The following is an 18,867-nucleotide window of genomic DNA, read 5'->3' as shown; positions in this document are numbered from 1 at the left end:
TTTTTTAAACCACAGAACCGTACCCGCTACAACTGAGGAGTCGCTCGCCCCCAGTGTCCCGTAACAAGGACCAAAACTGCAACCACCCTGGACGGCCTCGTAACCGCTCAAAATCCGAAGGCTATAGAGGGCGTGCCCAGAACCCAGGTGCCAGCGAAGGAGCAAGTTAACGGCTCTGGGCAACCCCGCCCCTCCGCCCCGCCTTCCAGCCCATGTAGTTCCCTCGCCACTTCCCCGGGCGCTTCCTTTTTAAGGCGGAGCCCGGTGTGGATCTCGCGAGATCCGGGTTGGCGCCGTGACCTCCATGTGGGGCTAAAGCTCTATAAGTAAACACTCCGCGCGGCGCAGACGAGGTTCCTTCCTATTTGTGAGGCGGCGGCTTTAGCAGCGGCACCGCGGTCTGGTTCCGGTTTCCTTTCGTTCCGATCTCCGCTGGGTGGGTACGCGATCTAGGATCGCGGCCGCCTATCGGGCCCGGCGTCTGGTCGGTGTTCCTCGCTCGTGCGCGCGCTCGCCCGCGGAGGGCCGGAGCCACCGGGAAGCGGCGCAAGCCAGGCGGGGCGCGGCGCGGCGCCCTAAGCGCAGGGGGAGACAAAGCGGAGCCAGCCCCCTTTCCCGGCGCCAAGATGTGGATCCAGGTCCGCACCATCGACGGCTCCCAGACGCGCACCATCGAGGACGTGTCTCGCAAAGCCACAATTGAGGAGCTGCGCGAGCGGGTTTGGGCGCTGTTCGACGTGCGGCCCGAGTGCCAGCGCCTCTTCTACCGGGGCAAGCAGGTGAGGCGCGCCCACCGGAGCCCTCGAGAAGCCCGCGGCGAGGGCAGCGGGGCGCCTCCAGGATGCGTGGACCGGGCGGGCCGAAGGGCTGGGTGCCCCGCGCGCGCGGAGCACACCTGGCTCCACTTGGAGTGGGCAGCCCGCGAGCCTCAAAGCGCGGGGCCTGGGCCCGCTGAGGGTGCGCAGCCGGGGCCCCGCCAGCCCCGAGTGCAGGTGCGCCCGGCGGGGTCGGAAGCGAGGGCGCCTAGAGCCCTGAGCCCCCGCTGCCCTTTCCAGTGGGGGCGGCAGCCGCCCAGAGCGCATGGGTTCCTGCGCTTCCCGCGCTCAGCGGGGTCAGGGGCCCCTGGAGGGCGGGGAGAGCCGCGGGCCGTGGCGGCCATGCCACAGTGCAGGTGGGGAGGGCCGGCGGCTCGGGCTCCCGGCGGCGCTGAGCCGACTAACGGCTCTTTTCGCGCTCCGGCTCCCGAATAAAAGGGGAGGAAACTTAACCTACCGGGCACCAGAACCCTAGCTCTGCCTCGTCGGTGTGGAAGGGATTTGTAAACACTGAAGATTTGCAAGGTTTCTAGAACTTTGGGTCCCCGTCCCTCGCCGCCTCCCCGAGTTGCAATCTGTCTCTCTCGGGGAAGATTAGAGACCTGGGCTGCGGGAGCTGTTGATGGAACCCGGGACCGGGGTTCCGCTGCCCAGTATAGGCCCCAAAGGTTATTCCCAGACAGGAAGGGAACATGAGAGACTGTTGTGCTCTTCTTGTCGCCAATCCGAATAGTCTCCTCACCTGTTTTTAGCCGGGCAGCTGGAGCACAGCCCGCGGTACACAGCGAAGGGCTGGAAGTGTTTTTGGCGGTGCACGAATCTATGGGCGTCTCTGGTCGCTTGTATGGTGTGGCCGTGCACGGGCCCATTGGAGGTTTTTCCTATCCCACAAGTCTCTCTCGGTCTGTACGGGAGACTCAGACACATCCTATTTTTCTCGTCTTTTTTTTTTTTATTTTTTATGTTGACCCACTGAAAAAGTTGGCATTCAACCGTTGGTAGACCACAGTTTGGCTCTGATCCTGTGGTTTGAAATAAATGTAGCTCTCTTGGATTTGGTGGTAGCCGTTTTCCTACAGCCGCAAAGGATTTGAAAGGAATATTTTCCTACCCTTGATACGCTTCTAAATCTGCCCAGAAATTTCAGAGTAACCAGATTACTCTCTAAGAGTGAGCCATGAGGTTATTTTAATTTGTTTTTAAATAAACGTTGTCGCTTTACTCTGTTCTTGCAGCCAGTTTATATTGATCCTTTAGTGTTTGACTTGTAATGAAAACGGGTGTTCAATTTAGTTATAAACTTCGCTTTTGAAATAATTGTATAAAACACTATGTAGATTTATATTGCTGTGCTGCCCGTGGCTGGTACCTTTTAGTATTTTGGTCAAAGGTGAAAAGCATGAAATCAAGTCTTGTGAATTGTACTAGGGACAATAGTACATGAATGCCTGGGATGCTTTGGTGATTTCAGCACCAGTGATGGAAATGAAGCATGAGAAATGTATTCCTGGTCACAACCCCCATGTCAGACATGCTAAAAGAGTATGCACCTGGTTGCCTTGAGGAAAAGGTAGGGGTTGGGTTAAATTCAGTATAACACAATAAATTCCCAGTAAACCAGGTACCTGGTTCCAGGTTCGGGGAAGTGCTTGGGATAAAACCTTTTGTGCTTCTTTCCCCAGGACAGTTGATAAAGTACTTTTAATTTATTTTTTTTTTCAGCTCAGTGATAAACCAATAGGGATAAGGAATGGGCCTTTGATGCTCATTGAGTAGGAGACTGAGAAGGAAGACACTGCTCCAGCTGTGTTTGCTTCCTTATGAGATTACAAGTTGTCATGGCAGTGATTATTATCTCCATCTTCCTTCTTTGGAGTTCACAGTGCATAGATAGGGTAGTATGTCTGTAGCGGGCAACTACTGGATTGGTGTCACAGGACTGCCCTTATCTTGTAAAATGCCTTCATACTTATTAGGAAAAGGCACCCCTTCTTCAGGAGGCTTTACTGCCATAGTGAAAAATGTTAAAAACAAGTTTACACTGTCCATGATGTAAATGGTACCCTTTCCCCTTTGTTATACTAGCTGCTTTTACCATTTGGTACAGTGGTTCTCAACCTTGGCTGCACATTAGAATCACCTGGGAATCTTTTTAAAATCCTGATTTCTGGGCCTCGTACACTGCTTTAGTGTGTATCAGAATCACTTGTGGATATTTTATTATAGATGTTCAGCTCACCCCAGAATTGCAAGTAGTTAAATTTAACAAGATCCCACAGGAGAGTCTGATGAACACCAGAGTTTGAAAATGAAAGTTGAATGATAGTCAATCTCCTATTAGTTTCTTACTATTCAAAATATGGTCCCTGGGTCAGCAGAGCCAGCAGCATTAACTTCACCTTGGGGGCCTCACACAGAAGTAGAATCTGTCTTTTAACAAGGACCCAAGGTGATCTGTATGCAAATTAAAATTGAGAAGCTATTTAATTGACTCCACTTTTGAGGGTCAAAGTGGAAAATTAGCAATTCAAGGTTAAGTTCTGGTTAAAGTAGGGTAACCTCATTTGGGTATTCTCTTATGAGGGGTGGGGGTTGAGTGTGAAGCACCTTGGGGATTGGTGGTTGTTTTTTGTTTGTTTTGTGTGTGTGTTTTTAAGAAGTTATGCCCTAGCTGGTTTGGCTCAGTGGATAGTGTTGGACTGCAGACTGCAAGGTCAGGGGTTCGATTCCAGTCAAGGGCACATGCTTGGGTTGAAGGCTCCATCCCCAGTAGGAGCATGTAGGAGACAGCCGAGCAATAATACTCTCTCATCATTGATGTTTCTCTCTCTCTCTCTTCCTCTCTGAAATCAATAAAAATATATATATTTTAAAAAGAAGTTGCATTGGTGCATCTCTAAATCTAGTGAGAATCCAGAGCTTTTCCTACTTTGAAAAAAATCCTCTTTTCATTCTTTCCCCTGTACCACTTAGAGATAACCATAGAGTAGATGGTAGATAAGAGCTATGAACCAAAACTGAAGAAAAACTGAGTAGTAGTTGATTTTTTACAGAGAGGAAGGGAGAGGGAGAGAGAGTTAGAAATATCGATGAGAGAGAAACATCGATTAGCTGCCTCCTGCACATCCCCTACTGGGGATGTGCCCGCAACCCAGGTACATGCCCTTGACTGGAATCGAACCCAGGACCTTTCAGTCCACAGGCCGACGCTCTATCCACTGAGCCAAACCGGTTTCGGCTGCCCGTGGACTTTTTACACAGACTACAAAGTAAAAAATGTTTGTCTATTTAAAGGTTGTGTTTGTGTGTTATCTGTTGTATATATTATAAGTGAAAGGTACATGAAACATCATTGATATTTCTATCTATCCCTCTTCCTCTCTGAAATCAATAAAAAATACTTTTCTTTCTTTTTTTTTTTTTTTAAGAGTGCAGTCTGGCAAAACAAAATTCTAGGACCATTCCTGCCTCTCTAGCATTATAAATGTTGGGCCTCCGTCTTCTAGGCAGGCAGTTCTCAAACATTTTCTGCTATGAGACATTGATGGACTTAGAGTTACATGCCTGAAATTCATAGGTGTTTGTAATTTCTAAGTGACCCAACCCCCTTCCCACTCAGAGTATAGTTTAAGTGACAGGTAACTTTTAGTCTGCACTGTTAAATTTAGGAGAACTTCAGTACTTTTACAGTAACAAATCATTCCCACATTTTTTTACAACTCTTAACAGTGGCTTAGCTATGTGGAACTTGATGTGAAATAGATAATAACTTTTAGGAAAACTGAAAAGATAGCTATGAATTAGGGAAGGGAGTGGATAATATGGGTCAACGTGGCTCTCATAGTAAGCATACATAATTGGAAAGATGGTTACATGTTAATGTGAGCTTAACTTCTATTATAGGGCCTTATGCCTTGAATATGCTTAGTGCTTCACTCTGACATTCACTCAGGCATTACTTTTCCTTTCAAACCAAGTACCCTTTGAAGCAGCTTGTATTTACTGACTTGGTAGAAACTAGTGAAAGGGGTTGAGTATATAAGAATACCCTCGTCGCCAAAACCGGTTTGGCTCAGTGGATAGAGCGTCGGCCTGCGGACTGAGGGGTCCCGGGTTCGATTCCGGTCAAGGGCATGTACCTGGGTTGCGGGCACATCTCCAGTAGGAGATGTGCAGGAGGCGGCTGATCGATGTTTCTCTCTCATCGATGTTTCTAACTCTCTATCTCTCTCCCTTCCTCTCTGTAAAAAATCAATAAAATATATTTAAAAAAAAAAAAAAAAAGAATACCCTCGCCGAAACCGGTTTGGCTCAGTGGATAGAGCGTCAGCCTGCGGACTGAGAGGTCCCGGGTTCGATTCCTGTCAAGGGCATGTGCCTGGGTTGCGGGCACATTCCCGGTGGGGGATGTGCAGGAGACAGCTGATTGATGTTTCTCTCTCATCGATGTTTCTAACTCTCTCTATCTCTCTCCCTTCCTCTTTGTGAAGAATCAATAAAATATATTAAAAAAAAAAAAAAAAGAATACCCTCAATGTCCCTCTGACTCTTGTGCCTCAAATTGCAGTGGAAAAAAATGTTTATGGAAACAGGTTGGATTTCCAAGTATTATACCACCATAACAGCTCATCATTTTAGGGAATGCCCTACCAGTTAACTTGCACATTCTGTGCTATTGGAGAGGTGTTTTTGTTTTCTATTTTAAACACTTCCATTTTTTAAAATAATTATCATAATATGCAACAGTTGTATGTTCAATTAAATTGTGTTTTTTTTTTCAGCTGTTCCAGAATTATTGCGTTCTGTTTTCTTTGGGGGGGGGGGAGATCTTGGAGAAGTGTCAAAATGAAGGTGTGAATGTATGGTTTTTTCCTACCTTTTGTTTTTAACCCAGAAGTTCAGGATTAGAGGGAGTTCTTGTTTGTCTTTTAATAAGATAAACAATATTAACTTTGCCATCCCTATAAGGGAATATCTGCTTACTGGCTTTTGGAAGACTCCTTTCACTTATTTGGAATAAGTATATTAACTAACCCGTGAGATAGTGTCTTAATTTAATTTCCCCACTGGGAATTTTATGAATTTCTTGATCCCTTATTCTACTTAAAAATTATAAACACCTATAATGTGCAGGATTGTGTTTCTGGACCACTTGAATTACAATTACTTAATCTAATACATTACTAAGTTTATCATTCAAGGGCAGACTTTTGTTCTTCAGTTGACTTAAACATGTTCTTACGGTGATAGAGTTGTAGATGGTGATAGGTAATTGCGTAAAAGAAGGGGAAATGAACAATTAAATGATTGATGTGCGTAGGGAAATGATAGTTCTAATCTTGAAGGAGTTTAGTTTTATTGTATCATAGTGAAATGGCCAGCGAATTTTACAAAGAAACAAATGGAGACTTAGTTTCCTAGGGCTTCTGTAACATAGTACCAAAACCTAAAACCACAGAATTTTTTGTGTCAGGGTTCTGGGAGGCTATCCATTTGAAATCAAGATGTCCCATCAGCAGGACCCTTCACTCTCTGATAGCTCTAGGGAAGAATCTTCCTTGCTTCCTTTAGCAATTAGTGGTTGCTAGCAATCTTTGATGTTCTTTGGCTTGTAGTAACACTCCAGTCATATGGTTGTTTCCTCCCTGTGTGCCTTTGCACCTTCCCTCTGTGTGTCTTTCTATCCAAGTTTCAACTTTGTATCTACTTTTTTAAATCCTCACCAAGAGGATATGTTTTTATTGATATGAGGGAGAGGAAGACAGAGACACTCATCAATGTGAGAAAGAAACATTGATCGGTTGCCCTCCAAACATTCCCCGACCCGTGATCAAATTGAAACTTGGGTATATATCCTGACCAGGAATGGAACCAACCACCTTTTGATGTATAGGACGACGCTCCAACCAACTGAGCCACACCAGCCAGGGCCAAATTTCAACTTTTTGTAAGAATACCAATCACAATGGATTGGGACCCACCTTTATGACCTAGTTTTAACTTGATTACTTCTGTAAAGACCGTGTTGCCAAGTGTCACATTCTGATATAGATGGTATTAGGATATCAAATATTTGGATTGACACAATTCAGTGTATTATAGAGACCTTGCCAAAATATGGGTAAGTTGCAGGATAATTTATTCAACCTGAAAGATTTTTCATGATGTAACTTACAAGCTTGAGAAATGGATGGGCCCTGGCCAGTGTGGTTTAGTTGATTGGAGTGTCATCCCTTGCAAGTTTCCATTCTCTGACAGGGTACACACCCAAGTGGTGGTGGTCCATTCGGGTGCATGTGGAACATAACCAATCAGTTTTTCTCTCAAAGAAAAAAAAGAAATGGATGGAATTAGAGAACTTAGGCAAGTGGAATAGCATGAGCAAGAACTGTAATCCTGCTTGAAGTGTTTTTTCCTGCTTGATTTAAAAAAAATTTAATGTCTTTATGAACACAAGGTCATAAAAAGTCACTTTCATAAAACTTTTTTCTTTCAGTGGATTCAGGCACTGTTCATTGAAATAAAATTTGGTGAGAAATCTAGATTTTTTTTCTTAGGTGATGGGGTCACAACAGCGATGATGTGTTGTTGTTTTTTATTTCAGTGGCTATCAGTGTACCCTATAGCTAATATGAAATAATTCTTAATTTATTGAAGTCTTGAGAAGGTATTGACATCAGAGGCCATAAAGTAATAGATGAATAGTTTCAGGATCACTAGATTACAATGCTGTGCATTTTATTTTAATAATTTGGCTAGGACCTTTGGGTACCTAAAGATATAGAAAAATCAAGTTTTGAGAGAAGCATTTTAATCTTTTCTATCTTTTGTTTCTAGTTGGAAGATGGATATACTTTATTTGACTATGATGTTGGACTGAATGATATAATTCAGCTACTAGCTCGCCCAGATTCTGATCTTCCTAGCACATCTAAACAGAGTGATGTTAAGGCCAAACCCTGTTCTGATAATCCACCTAAAGTGAAGAAAGCACCAAGAGTGAGATCTTCCAGTCAGCCACCTACATCAGCTCGTGATTTTCTTATTGATCCTGGCATTGGACTGTATAAGGTATGTTGTATTCAGAATTCTTGTTAGTTGTACCCTGGCTATTGTGACTCAGAGGTTGCCCGTTTGATTCCAGGTCAGGGCACATGCCTAGATTTCAGGCTCAATTCCTAGTGCAGGGGGGCAGGGGACGGGGGGGGGGGGGGGGGTGGTGCTGGAGGCACCAGATCGAAGTTTTACTCTCACATTGATGTTTCTCTAAAAATCAATGTTAAAAACTGTTTAGCCTGACCAGCACGGCTCAGTGGTTGAGTGTTGACCTACGAATCAGGAGGTCATGGTTCGATTCCTGGTCAGGGCACATGCCAGGGTTGCTGGCTCAATCCCCAGTGTGGGGCATGCAGGAGGCAGCCAATCAATGATTCTCTCTTATCATTGATGTTTCTGTCGCTTTCTCCCTCTCCCTTCTTCCCTGAAATCAATAAAAAGTGTGGGGTTTTGAAAAAAATTTTTTAGTAAAATTAAGATTAAAAGTTTTAAAAATTCTTGTTAGTCTATTCTCTTCAGGATGTTGTGAATATGTACATTGATTACCATTTGAAAGTTTGGGCTGTTAATACTTTTTACAGTCTTTTAAAAATGTAAAATATATAGGTAGAATTTAAAGCATAATAAAGCAAATACCTGTGTAATTCCACCAAGGTTAAGAAATAGAATGATGCCAATTCCTTTTTAAAGCCTCTTATATGCCCTTACCAATAACACATTTCCCTCTCAGAACAAGGTAAACTACTTATTTTGACTTTTATGATCATTTTCTTGTTTTTCTATAGTGTTGTTAATGTATATATCTCTAAACAATGTTTTCTTTTGCCATTATTTGGATTTTATATAATGGAATTCTACTTTTTCTCAACTTTGAGAGATTCTGCATAAAGCTTTATTTACTTATTTAAATATTTTTATTGATTTCAGAGAGGAAGGAAGAGAGAGATAGAAACATCAGTGATGAGAGAGAATCACTGATCCGCTGCCTCCTGCACGCCCCCGCCTCCCCCCCGAATCGAGCCCGCAACCCAGGCATGTACCCTTGACTAGAAATGAAACTGGGATCCTTCAGTCTGCAGTCTGACACTCTATCCACTGAGCCAAACCAGCTAGGGCTAAAGCTTTATTTTTCACTTCTATATTATTTCATTTTATTAACATGTCACAATATATGTGTCTACCTGTGATTATTAGCCATTTGAACTGTTTCCACTTTTAGTTGTTTTAAACAGTTCTGCTGTAAACCTATTTGTATTTTGGTGTGAGTGTTCAAGAATTTCTCTAGGAATTTTTATCTAGAAATAGAAGTGCTGGTTTTTCCCTTACAGGATACTGCCAAACTGTTCTGTACTGATTCCATTGGTCTGTTTGCCTATCTATCCCCTGTGCCCACAGTGTTCTAAGTACTATAATGTTGTTTTGATATCTCCCTTTTCTCCATCTCCAAATTTAATTCCTTTTCAAAGGTGTCTTGGTTTTTGGCTTTAACACTTGCATGTAAAATTTTAGAATTAGCTTGTCAAAACTACAGAAAAATAATAATGGAAGGATTTTTTTTTTTTTAATATATTTTATTGATTTTTTACAGAGAGGAAGTGAGAGGGATAGAGAGTTAGAAACATCGATCAGCTGTCTCCTGCATGCCCCCTACTGGGGATGTGCTCGCAACCAAGGTACATGCCCTTGACTGGAATCGAACCCGGGACCCTTGATTCTGCAGGCCGACGCTCTATCCACTGAGCCAAACCGGTCAGGGTAATAATGGAGGGATTTTGATGGGGATTGTATATAGATCAGCTTGGAATTGACATCTTTTCAATAGTCCTTCTTTCATGAACTTGATAGATGTTTCCATTAATCTAGGTCGTTGACATCTTAATTAGTTTTCTCTTTACATATCTTGTTTTGATTTCTAGTAGCTTCTTGATGCTATTATAAACGCTTATCTTTTAAAATTGTGATTTATTTGTTGATATATAGAAATGCAATTTATTTATTGACCTTGGCAATTAGCGACTTTTTCAAATTCTGTTATAATAAGTTTTGTAGAAATAATTGGATGACAGTTTTGTTTCGTCCTATCCTTATAGCTCCTTTCTTAATTCTTATCAGTTGAGATAAGTTGGGACTGAGACTCATTTATTTATTTTCAGAGCATTTTCAAGGTTAAACATTAAAAATTGGGCCCTGGCTGGTTTGGCTCAGTGGATTGAGCATCGACCTGTGGACTGAAGGGTCCCGGGTTCGATTCCAGGTGAGGGCACATGCCTGGGTTTCCAGTTTGATCCCCAGTAGGGGCGTCCAGGAGTCAGGCAGTCAGTGATTCTCTCTCATCATTGATGTTTCTATCTCTCTCCCTCTTCTTTCCTCTTTGAGATCAATAAAGATATATATTTTTTAAAAAAATTTAAGTTAAAAATTGGTAGATGAAGTGAAATATCTAAAAGTACCTGGCCAGGGTGGCTACATCGATGAATTGCTTTAAGCCTATAAAGAATAGATACCTATAATATTACCTAAATTGACCCACAACATAAAGAAATATATATATATATATATATATATATATATATATATATATATATATATATATAATAACTTTTTTTAAATCCTCAGACCTGAGGATATTTTTTCCTTTTTTTTGTTTTGTTTTGTTTTTGTTTTTAAGAGAGAGTGGAGGGTATGGAGGAGGATGGGTGGCAGAGAGAGAAAGAGAAACATCAACGTGAGAAAGACACATCTATTGGTTGCCTCACACATGAGCCCTGATCAGGCCCCTGGGCTCAAACCTGCAAACTTACAACTGAGATATTGAACCAATGACCCTTTGGCCTCAGGGCTGAAGCTCTAACCACAGAAGCATACCAGCCAAGGCAAAACATGACAAAAAGCATACCAATATTATTAACATATTCATATAAAGCTTAAGCTATATTTAGCAAATAAAACTGTGACTATATATGCCGGAAACTGGTCCATCCTTGCTGCTTGACACAGTCACTGCAGGGAAGAAACATCTGCAAAGCATATGTTTCAAGGGACCTGGCGTATATGGCATACTCTTCCTAATGTTTGCTCACCTTCTTGGTGCTATGTGTTTTAACCAAGGTCACCTCTCTGAGAAAGGTTGTTTCCCCAGGTAGGGATTTTTCCATGAAGTTAAGGAGGGAATAAAACCCCTTAACTAAATGCCAGACAGGTAGTTAATCACTTTAACTAGGAACAATCACCCTTAAGCTACATAATCTTTACTCCCTGGAATGGAGATAAGAAACGCCCTGACCTTTGGAATAGAAATTGATAGGATTAAAATCAACTGGTATAAATACAGATGTAACAAGACAATGAAAGACAGAACCTGGTGACAGAACCTGGCTGGAGAACCTAGACAGAACTTGACTGGAGATCCTGCTAGGCTGCTGATCAACTGAACGGTGTTTCCGTGTCATTCCTTCCTCACCGACTCCGTCCACACCTTGGGGAACCCCTGGACCTGCTGGACCCCAACATATATATTAAAAGAATATAGTACCTTGATCATGTATACTTTGTCATGAAACGGAATAGTTTATTATTAGAAAGTGTTTGGGGGTTTTTAAAATATATTTTGATTTCTGAGAGGAAGGGAGAGGGGGAGAGATTTCTGAGAGGAAGGGAGAGGGGGAGAGAAATAGATACATTAATTCTTCCAGTGGTATTAGTCTCTCTGTGTTGTCATTTTCCTCCATTAAAATTATAGTCCATCGGTACACTTGAGACACTGTTCCCAACCCCCACATATTTCTCTTTGTCATCTTGTCTCCTTTTTCATTGCTCTCTTCTGGCTATAATTACTTTTTAGTTTTTAGGTTTTTTATAGGCTTTACATTTTATTTTTACATTTTTATTTTAGAGATAGAAAGGGAAGGGAAGAGAAACATCAATTTGTTGTTTCACTTATTTCGTTTTCATGGATTGATTCTTATATATGCCCTGACCATTTATCAAACCCATAAGCTTGGTGCATAGGGATGACGTTCTAACCAACGCAGCTATCTGGCCAGGGCAATAGACTTAACACTTTAGAACGATTCTAGGTTCACAGCAAAATTTAGTGGGAAATAACAGAGCTTTCTCATATACCCCCTGCCAAAACACATGAATAGCCTTCCTCATTATCAAATCCCCTACCTGAGTGGTACATTTGCTAGAATTGATGTACCTACGTTGATATACCATCACCCTCAGTCCATAGTTTACATTAGGGTTGACTTCTTGGTGGTGTACATGCAGTGGCTTTGGACTTTTTCAGTTCTTGATTTCAACTGGATTACTAAGAAAGTTATGATTAACATGAAAACAGGATACTACCAAGGAAACAAGTATTCTCTTCTGAACCGTCTTCAAAACACAGATTTTACAAAAGAGTTTTAACCTTTTTCTTATAGGCATTTTGACCCGTTCAAATTTTGCCTAAGAATGTCTATGTAATGTTCAGAAACTTCTGAATTTATTTTTTTAAAAAATATTTTATTGATTTTTTACAGAGAGGAGGGGAGAGGGATAGAGAGTTAGAAACATCGATGAGAGAGAAACATCGATCAGCTGCCTCCTGCACACTCCCCACTGGGGATGTGCCTGCAACCAAGGTACATGCCCTTGACTGGAATCGAACCTGGGACCCTTCAGTCTGCCGGCCGACGCTCTATCCACTGAGCCAAACCAGTTAGGGCAGAAACTTCTGAATTTAAAAGCATTTTTTCCATACAGTTTATATGCATATCATGAGTGGGTAATTATACTTTATAGGAGAATTTGTAGTTCTTGTTTCTAGTTATAAATCTAGGGTTACTCAAAGAATGCCTTACCTTTATGTGTGATGTTTAAGCAATGACAGTATTTTTAGATTGACATAGATTTCTGTTAACTCTAATTGTATTTCCAAATACTACGTTATCCAGACACTAGATCTGCATGCTAGTTTCTTATTTTTCTTATGCAAATTAAGTATTTCATTTGTACCTCATACTCTTCCATAGTAAGGTTTATATTGCTAAGTGTATTTTTGCTGTGACTGTTTTTGTATCAACTATATGCTCCATTCTCTTCTAGAATAATAATTGTGTAGTGTGATATGAAACCCTTACATTTTGATTTGCTCTGAAAGAGTAGTAGCTTCAGTTTATTCTCTCAAGTATTATAGACGTTAACATTATTTTTTATCTATTTTTTGTTTTGCCTGTAAGAAATTAAATTCTACCAAGCCAGTTTGGCTCAGTGGATAGAGCCTTGGCCCTTGGACTGAAGGATCTTGGTTTTGATTCTGGTCAACGGCTCGTACCTTGAGATCCCCTGTGTGCGGGAGGAACCAATTGATGTGTGTTTCTCTCTGTTTCTCCCCCTCCCTTCCACTCTCTAACAAATCAATGGAAAAATATCCTCAGGTAAAGATTAATAAAAGAAAAAAAAGAAAGAAATTAAATTCTTTACACTTGTCAGTGGCTATTATGGAAGAAAAAGACCCTGTGTCCATTTAATGCATGAGTTAATTTATGCAGTGTATACCATGCTCCATCTCTGATCTTTGTTATATCTAGCCTGGTTGGCCCTTAGATCTTTTCCTTTTCTCCTAAACTCTTCATTCTTATGATACATTGAACCTTATGTTTTTCAACATGTTTCATTGCTGCCATGTTACTACATACAGTGTCTTTGGTCAAATGTGGTACTTCCTTCTGGTAGTGATAGTTAATTTTTTGTTTTGTCTGTATTCTCTCTACCTTCTATATTAGCTGGGTGGTTTGAAACCTTTTTATATTTTTAATATCTTATTTCTTAGTTCATCAGTTAACCTTTAAAGTTGTTTACCCATCTTGTCATTTCATGGCAAAAACATAAGCTTCAAGGTCAAGATGTCTTCAAATCATAGCTTTATATTTCATTAGCTTTCAGTGGAGCAAGTTAACTTTGTTTCCTTATCTTGTAAAATCGGAAGTCTTAGTTGTTAGAATTGGACAAGCCTAAATAAAGGAGCCTTGCATAATATCTGGCATATGGGTATTTAACTTTTAGCATATACTGCCGTCTTACTCCTGCCCCAAATGTCAGAATTCTTTTGGATACTTTAAGTGGTCAGGTTAAAGGGATGTCTTTTGGTTTTTTTCTGCTGAAAGGGCCTTGACCTTTAGACCAATTTCCTCAGATTTTTTAGGAGAGTTTGTTTGTTTGTTTGTTTTTAGTAACCAGCTTTCATACTGTAACTCTTAACTTCTGGTATACTTTTTTTCCTTTTATTGCACAGTTAATTCTGGATCATCCACTAGACTTGACTATATCTGTCTTGCATCATATAGCTCTGTTCATTTTATCTCTGGTTTTTGAGGTAATAATGCATTTGCTAGTGAGTTACTAACTGGTAGAACTTACCTATTTTGTATAAATGGGTTCACTAAATTCTTCCCTTTGTACATGTGCACAATTTCTTCATTTTTGAGTTTTATTTTCAGTTTAATACTTTACTGTTTTCTGGTTGGACTGACTGTGTAAGTTATCTTTAGGATTCTGAAGAAATTAATGGAGCAAATTAATAACACAATCATAACACTTTAAACTCTTGGCTTTTTGTTAGTAACATTCTTTTTTAAAAAAAAAAAATTTAATCCTCACCCAAGGATATGCTTATTGATTTAGAGGGGGAAGGAGGGGGAGGGGGAGGAGGAAGGGGAGAGACAGACAGACAGACAGACCCATCAATCGGTTGCATCCCAACTGGGGATTGAACCCTCAACCATTTTGGTGTACAGGTTGCTCCATCTAACTGAGCCACCCAGCTGGGGCTCATTAGTGACATTCTTATTGAATGACTTTCCAGAATACCCTTGAGTACTTTCATATTTTTAAAAGTCAAATGTAGACATCAGAGAAGTCAAAGAAAACACCCATTTCAGCACACATTTCATTGAAGGAAATTTGGAGGAAAGTTAATTTTCATACTAGTAAATAACGGATTTGAACAAAATAAACTGTTGGACAAAATAGATCCAGAGTCATGAAAGCATGTAACAGACTGTGGAATCTCAGAGGGAAGTCAGGGGTGGGTGGGTAGGTGGGAAGAGATCAACCAAAGAACTTGTATGTATATAGGCATAACCCATGGACATAGATAATAGGGGGAGTGAAGGCTGTGGCAGGGGTGTGGACAGGCTATAAGGGGTCAATGGAGGAAAAAGGGGACATATGTAATAATTTCAACAATAAAATTTTTTAAAAAGGAAAGTTAATTTTTATACTAGTAAATATAATGGATTTTTAGAGTATATAAAAAGAATAGTTTTGATGTAATCTTTGAAATTACTTTAAGCATGAGGAGCTACAAATATTCATAACCGTGATAACTATGAAAATAACCTAAGTTATATTAAGGTTTTTAAAGCAGTAGATGAAATTACACTTAATTAATTAATTTTAAACTTTTTTAGGTAAATGAATTGGTGGATGTCAGAGATGTCAACTTGGGTTCCTGGTTTGAAGCACGTATACATAGTATTACTAGAGCTTCTGATGAACATTCTCGTGGCAAAACTCCCCTGAAGAATGGCAGTTCTTGTAAAAGGACTAATGGAAATGTAAATCATAATTCCAAAGAGAGCACAAATAAATTGGACAATGTACCCTCTACGTCTAATTCAGACTCTGTTGCTGCTGATGAAGATGTTATTTATCGTATCGAGTATGATGAGTAAGTGCTCATGCTATTGAGGACTTCATTAATGTTTTATTTATAGAAGCAAAGCCTTCCATTTCAAGATTGTTTTCAAATAATAGTCTTTTTGAAGAAATCATTTAGGGGTCTATTCAGTCTATTACTGTTTGTTTGTTTGTTTAATATTTATAATAAGGGCTCCTTAATGCTCAGTTATCTCTGGCTCCTAAGTGGTTTGTTGTTTTTGGTAGCCTAATACCTGGCTTAATTTAGTATGTTTATTCCTCTATATATGTTTTTTATATATATTTTAATATTTTAGATAGTATGTAAAACATAATGTAATAGCTATTAGAATGAGGTTGAAATATATTTTTTTAAAAATATATTTTTATTGATTTCAGAGAGGAAAGGAGAGGGAGAGAGAGATAGAAACACCAATGATCAGAGAGACTCATCGATCGGCTGTCTCCTGCATGCCCCCACTGGGGATCGAGCCTGCAACCCGGACATATGCCCTTGACCAGAATCGAACCCAGGACCCTTCAATCTGCAGGCCAACGCTCTGTCCACTGAGCCAAACCAGCTAGGACTTGATTTTTGATTTTTTTTTAAACAGCTTGCTATTGAGATAGTTCACATACAATTTATCCGTTTAAAGAATGCAATTTGTTGGTTTTAAGTGTATTCACAGGATTGTGCATTGCCACAAACTAATTTTGGAACATTTTTATCGCCTCCACCTCCCCAAACCTCATACCCAGCAGTAACTTCCCAATAAAATGTTTATATGAAGACAGTATTAAGAACTTAACTTTTCTAACACTGAATTATTTTTGTTATTTTCAAAATCCTACTATAAAAGTTACTGTTCTGAAGGATTTAGTATTTATTCAACACACTAAATGAACTTACATTCTCATTCAAGTGATACCTAACATGTGTGCCTATATTATGCTACCAAATCCTTATTGAGTGTAATTTTCAAGATCCTAACGTGGTTGTGATTTTTCCTACCACAAAAATGTCTTAAAAGACTTAGGTGTTAACAGATTTTCAGGATGGGTGAGAAGGTGTTAAAAGGGATCCCTTTAATCTTTACTTTCCTAATACTTCTGACATGGTTGTGGCTAACTTGAAAACATAGCTTATTTCAAATGAGCTATCATCCTGCTCTCTACCATAGTAGGTGGTAATAGAACCAACAACCAGAATAATATTAAGATCTGAGATTGGCCAAGACTGACAATATTGGTAAATCAAGGCTGGAATAATTTGTGTTCTTAGTACTCAGTCCCTGGATTCCTGAATGCCATAGCAAAGAGGCAAGAAACTACAGGGGTGGGGCCTTTAGCTATCTGTGTATCTGCTGTCAACAAGTAGAGTTCTTGATTTGCTTTGAGTTTTATTTCTTGAGGTATAAAAGAAATAACTAGGAAAACAACTATCTGGGACCTGATTCTGGTCAATAAAGAAATTATTGTTTGGCATAAAGTATTGTACAGATGGCACAGTGTAGAAATAGAGTAAGAAGCTTTAAACATTGCATGAACCAAAGGTTATCAAATTTTTAGTTTCAGGGGCTCTTAACTATGGAGTAAGACATTCCAAGGTGTAGGCCTGAGTTTGGTATAATACTAGCTCAAATCACAGTACCTTAGTATTTATTTGGCTTTTTATTTTATTTTTTTGTAATGAAAGAAATTTGTCTTGATTGGAATGAATCTTCGGCCCATTTTTATCAAGCATTTTCTACTAAAGAGCAATATGGGGGAAAGGGATTGATAGTGACAGTTTAAATATAGTAAATATGTTTTATTAAAGGCTGAAGATGATATGTAACACCTGGCAACTATGAGTGTTCATCCTTATTTTCGTACATATCTAGTTGTCTTGTTGATTTTTCCATTTTGTTTCCATTTAGAGAAAAATATTAGAATTAAGTCTATTTCTAAAAGAAATTATATTTCATTCAAGCTAAATGATGTGTGTGACTTTAAATGAGGGACCATTTCTCAATGTCTTTATCTATACTAACTTTGCATAGAAAGCAATGTCCATAATGTGTTTTTGGGGAATTTATCTATTATGGTGTGTTGATATATTCTCAGTTGGGGCCCGGGGGGGGGGGGGAATACTTCATAATAGATGCATATTTGTTCTGAGTTTAGTCCTGGTTTTCCTGTTAAATTAGGCTCTTAAATATGGCAGTCATTCTAGGATAAGCTTTCTGAATTTGACATATTGTTGAACAAGATCTCAAAATCTTCTCTGATACTTTCTTGCTTTTAAGGATTCAAGATGTAGCTTTATTTGGTCTTACAGTCCAGTCCAGTTAAAAAAGGTGAATTTGAGAAAACTACTCTTGTTAGTGATTTGCTTTAATTGCTTTATTGAATTTAGAGATCTTGATGTATAAATTTTAGCTCATTTCTGTGAAGAGGAGTAAACTAGAAAACATCTAATAGTCTGATAAGGAAGTATGTATTTAAAGAAGAAAAATGCTTGTGAAAGTTTTACTTATATCTTAAGTATGAATAATTATTGTCTGTAGCTAAGCAGAGCTGACATTTTTAAACATCAGAACAAGAGCCCCCCAAAATTCTGAGCAATGTCAAAATAATTTCTAGGTTTTGGTGGGGGGAAAATCAAGACCAAGCCAAAGTGTCTTGATCTCCAGTATGAGGACCTAGAAGGAGAGCTTTAGTTCCAGAACCCTGCTGCAGTGACCAGTCTGCCCCATTGCTTCTTGGTTGCTACTAACATATTTACCCAAAACTGAGAATATTCCTCTAACTTTCTGTGACTTGCAGAATTCTGAAAGGATGATAATCAAAAGGAGGACGGAAGAAGTTAGATAGGTCTGTGACCTTAACCATTGCTCTTCTGTTGTGTTATAAAGATCACATAGTGCTTAGAAAAGTGACTTTACAGATACAAGTTGATTTTTACCTTTTCAAATATATACATTATCCCTTTACATTGGTCTTTCTCAAAAAGAGGCCATCAACACTGCAGATTCACCCAGGTAAGTTATATAAAATGCAGATTGCTGAGGGACACCAGACATCCCTAGTCCCTGCATTGGGTGGGTCTGAGGTAGGTTCCTGGAACCTGCTTTTCAAACAGGTACCTCAGGGGCCTGTTAAATACACAGAGCAGTGGTTCTCTTACAGGCTCTATATAGTTCAGGCATTTGAATTTGGTTTGAGTTCTAGGTCTTTGGTTTATTGGTAATTTTTTTGTTTAGGTTGAGCTCTTTCAGCTTTAATTTTCTCATCTGTAAATATGTGACTTAGGTTCGTTATTTCCTAA

At 39.8% G+C, this 18,867-nt stretch overlaps 1 protein-coding gene across 7 annotated transcripts in view; it reads left to right on the top strand.

Annotated features, from left to right (window-relative positions):
• The first annotated feature begins 235 nt into the window (after positions 1-235).
• The window catches only part of UHRF2 (ubiquitin like with PHD and ring finger domains 2), a 64,274-nt gene continuing 45,642 nt past the window's right edge, over positions 236-18,867 (top strand). For 2 of the 7 annotated variants that reach the window (XR_009447595.1, XM_059656713.1), the window contains exons 1-3: positions 256-779; positions 7,653-7,886; positions 15,329-15,588. Coding sequence is in view for 4 of the 7 variants with exons in the window: in XM_059656713.1 (XP_059512696.1) it covers positions 627-779; positions 7,653-7,886; positions 15,329-15,588 (647 nt within the window). In the remaining 3 variants the exon portion in view is untranslated. Of the gene's footprint in view, positions 780-7,652; positions 7,887-15,328; positions 15,589-18,867 lie in introns of all 7 variants that reach the window. The other 5 variants (XR_009447594.1, XR_009447596.1, XM_059656711.1 and 2 more) reach the window with 5 other exon arrangements.

Source organism: Myotis daubentonii, chromosome 11 (genome assembly GCF_963259705.1).
Source record: "Myotis daubentonii chromosome 11, mMyoDau2.1, whole genome shotgun sequence".
Classification (NCBI taxonomy): Eukaryota; Metazoa; Chordata; class Mammalia; order Chiroptera; family Vespertilionidae; genus Myotis; species Myotis daubentonii.
The sequence above is the reverse complement of the archived record's forward strand: the minus strand, read 5'-3'. Positions and strand labels throughout refer to the sequence as shown.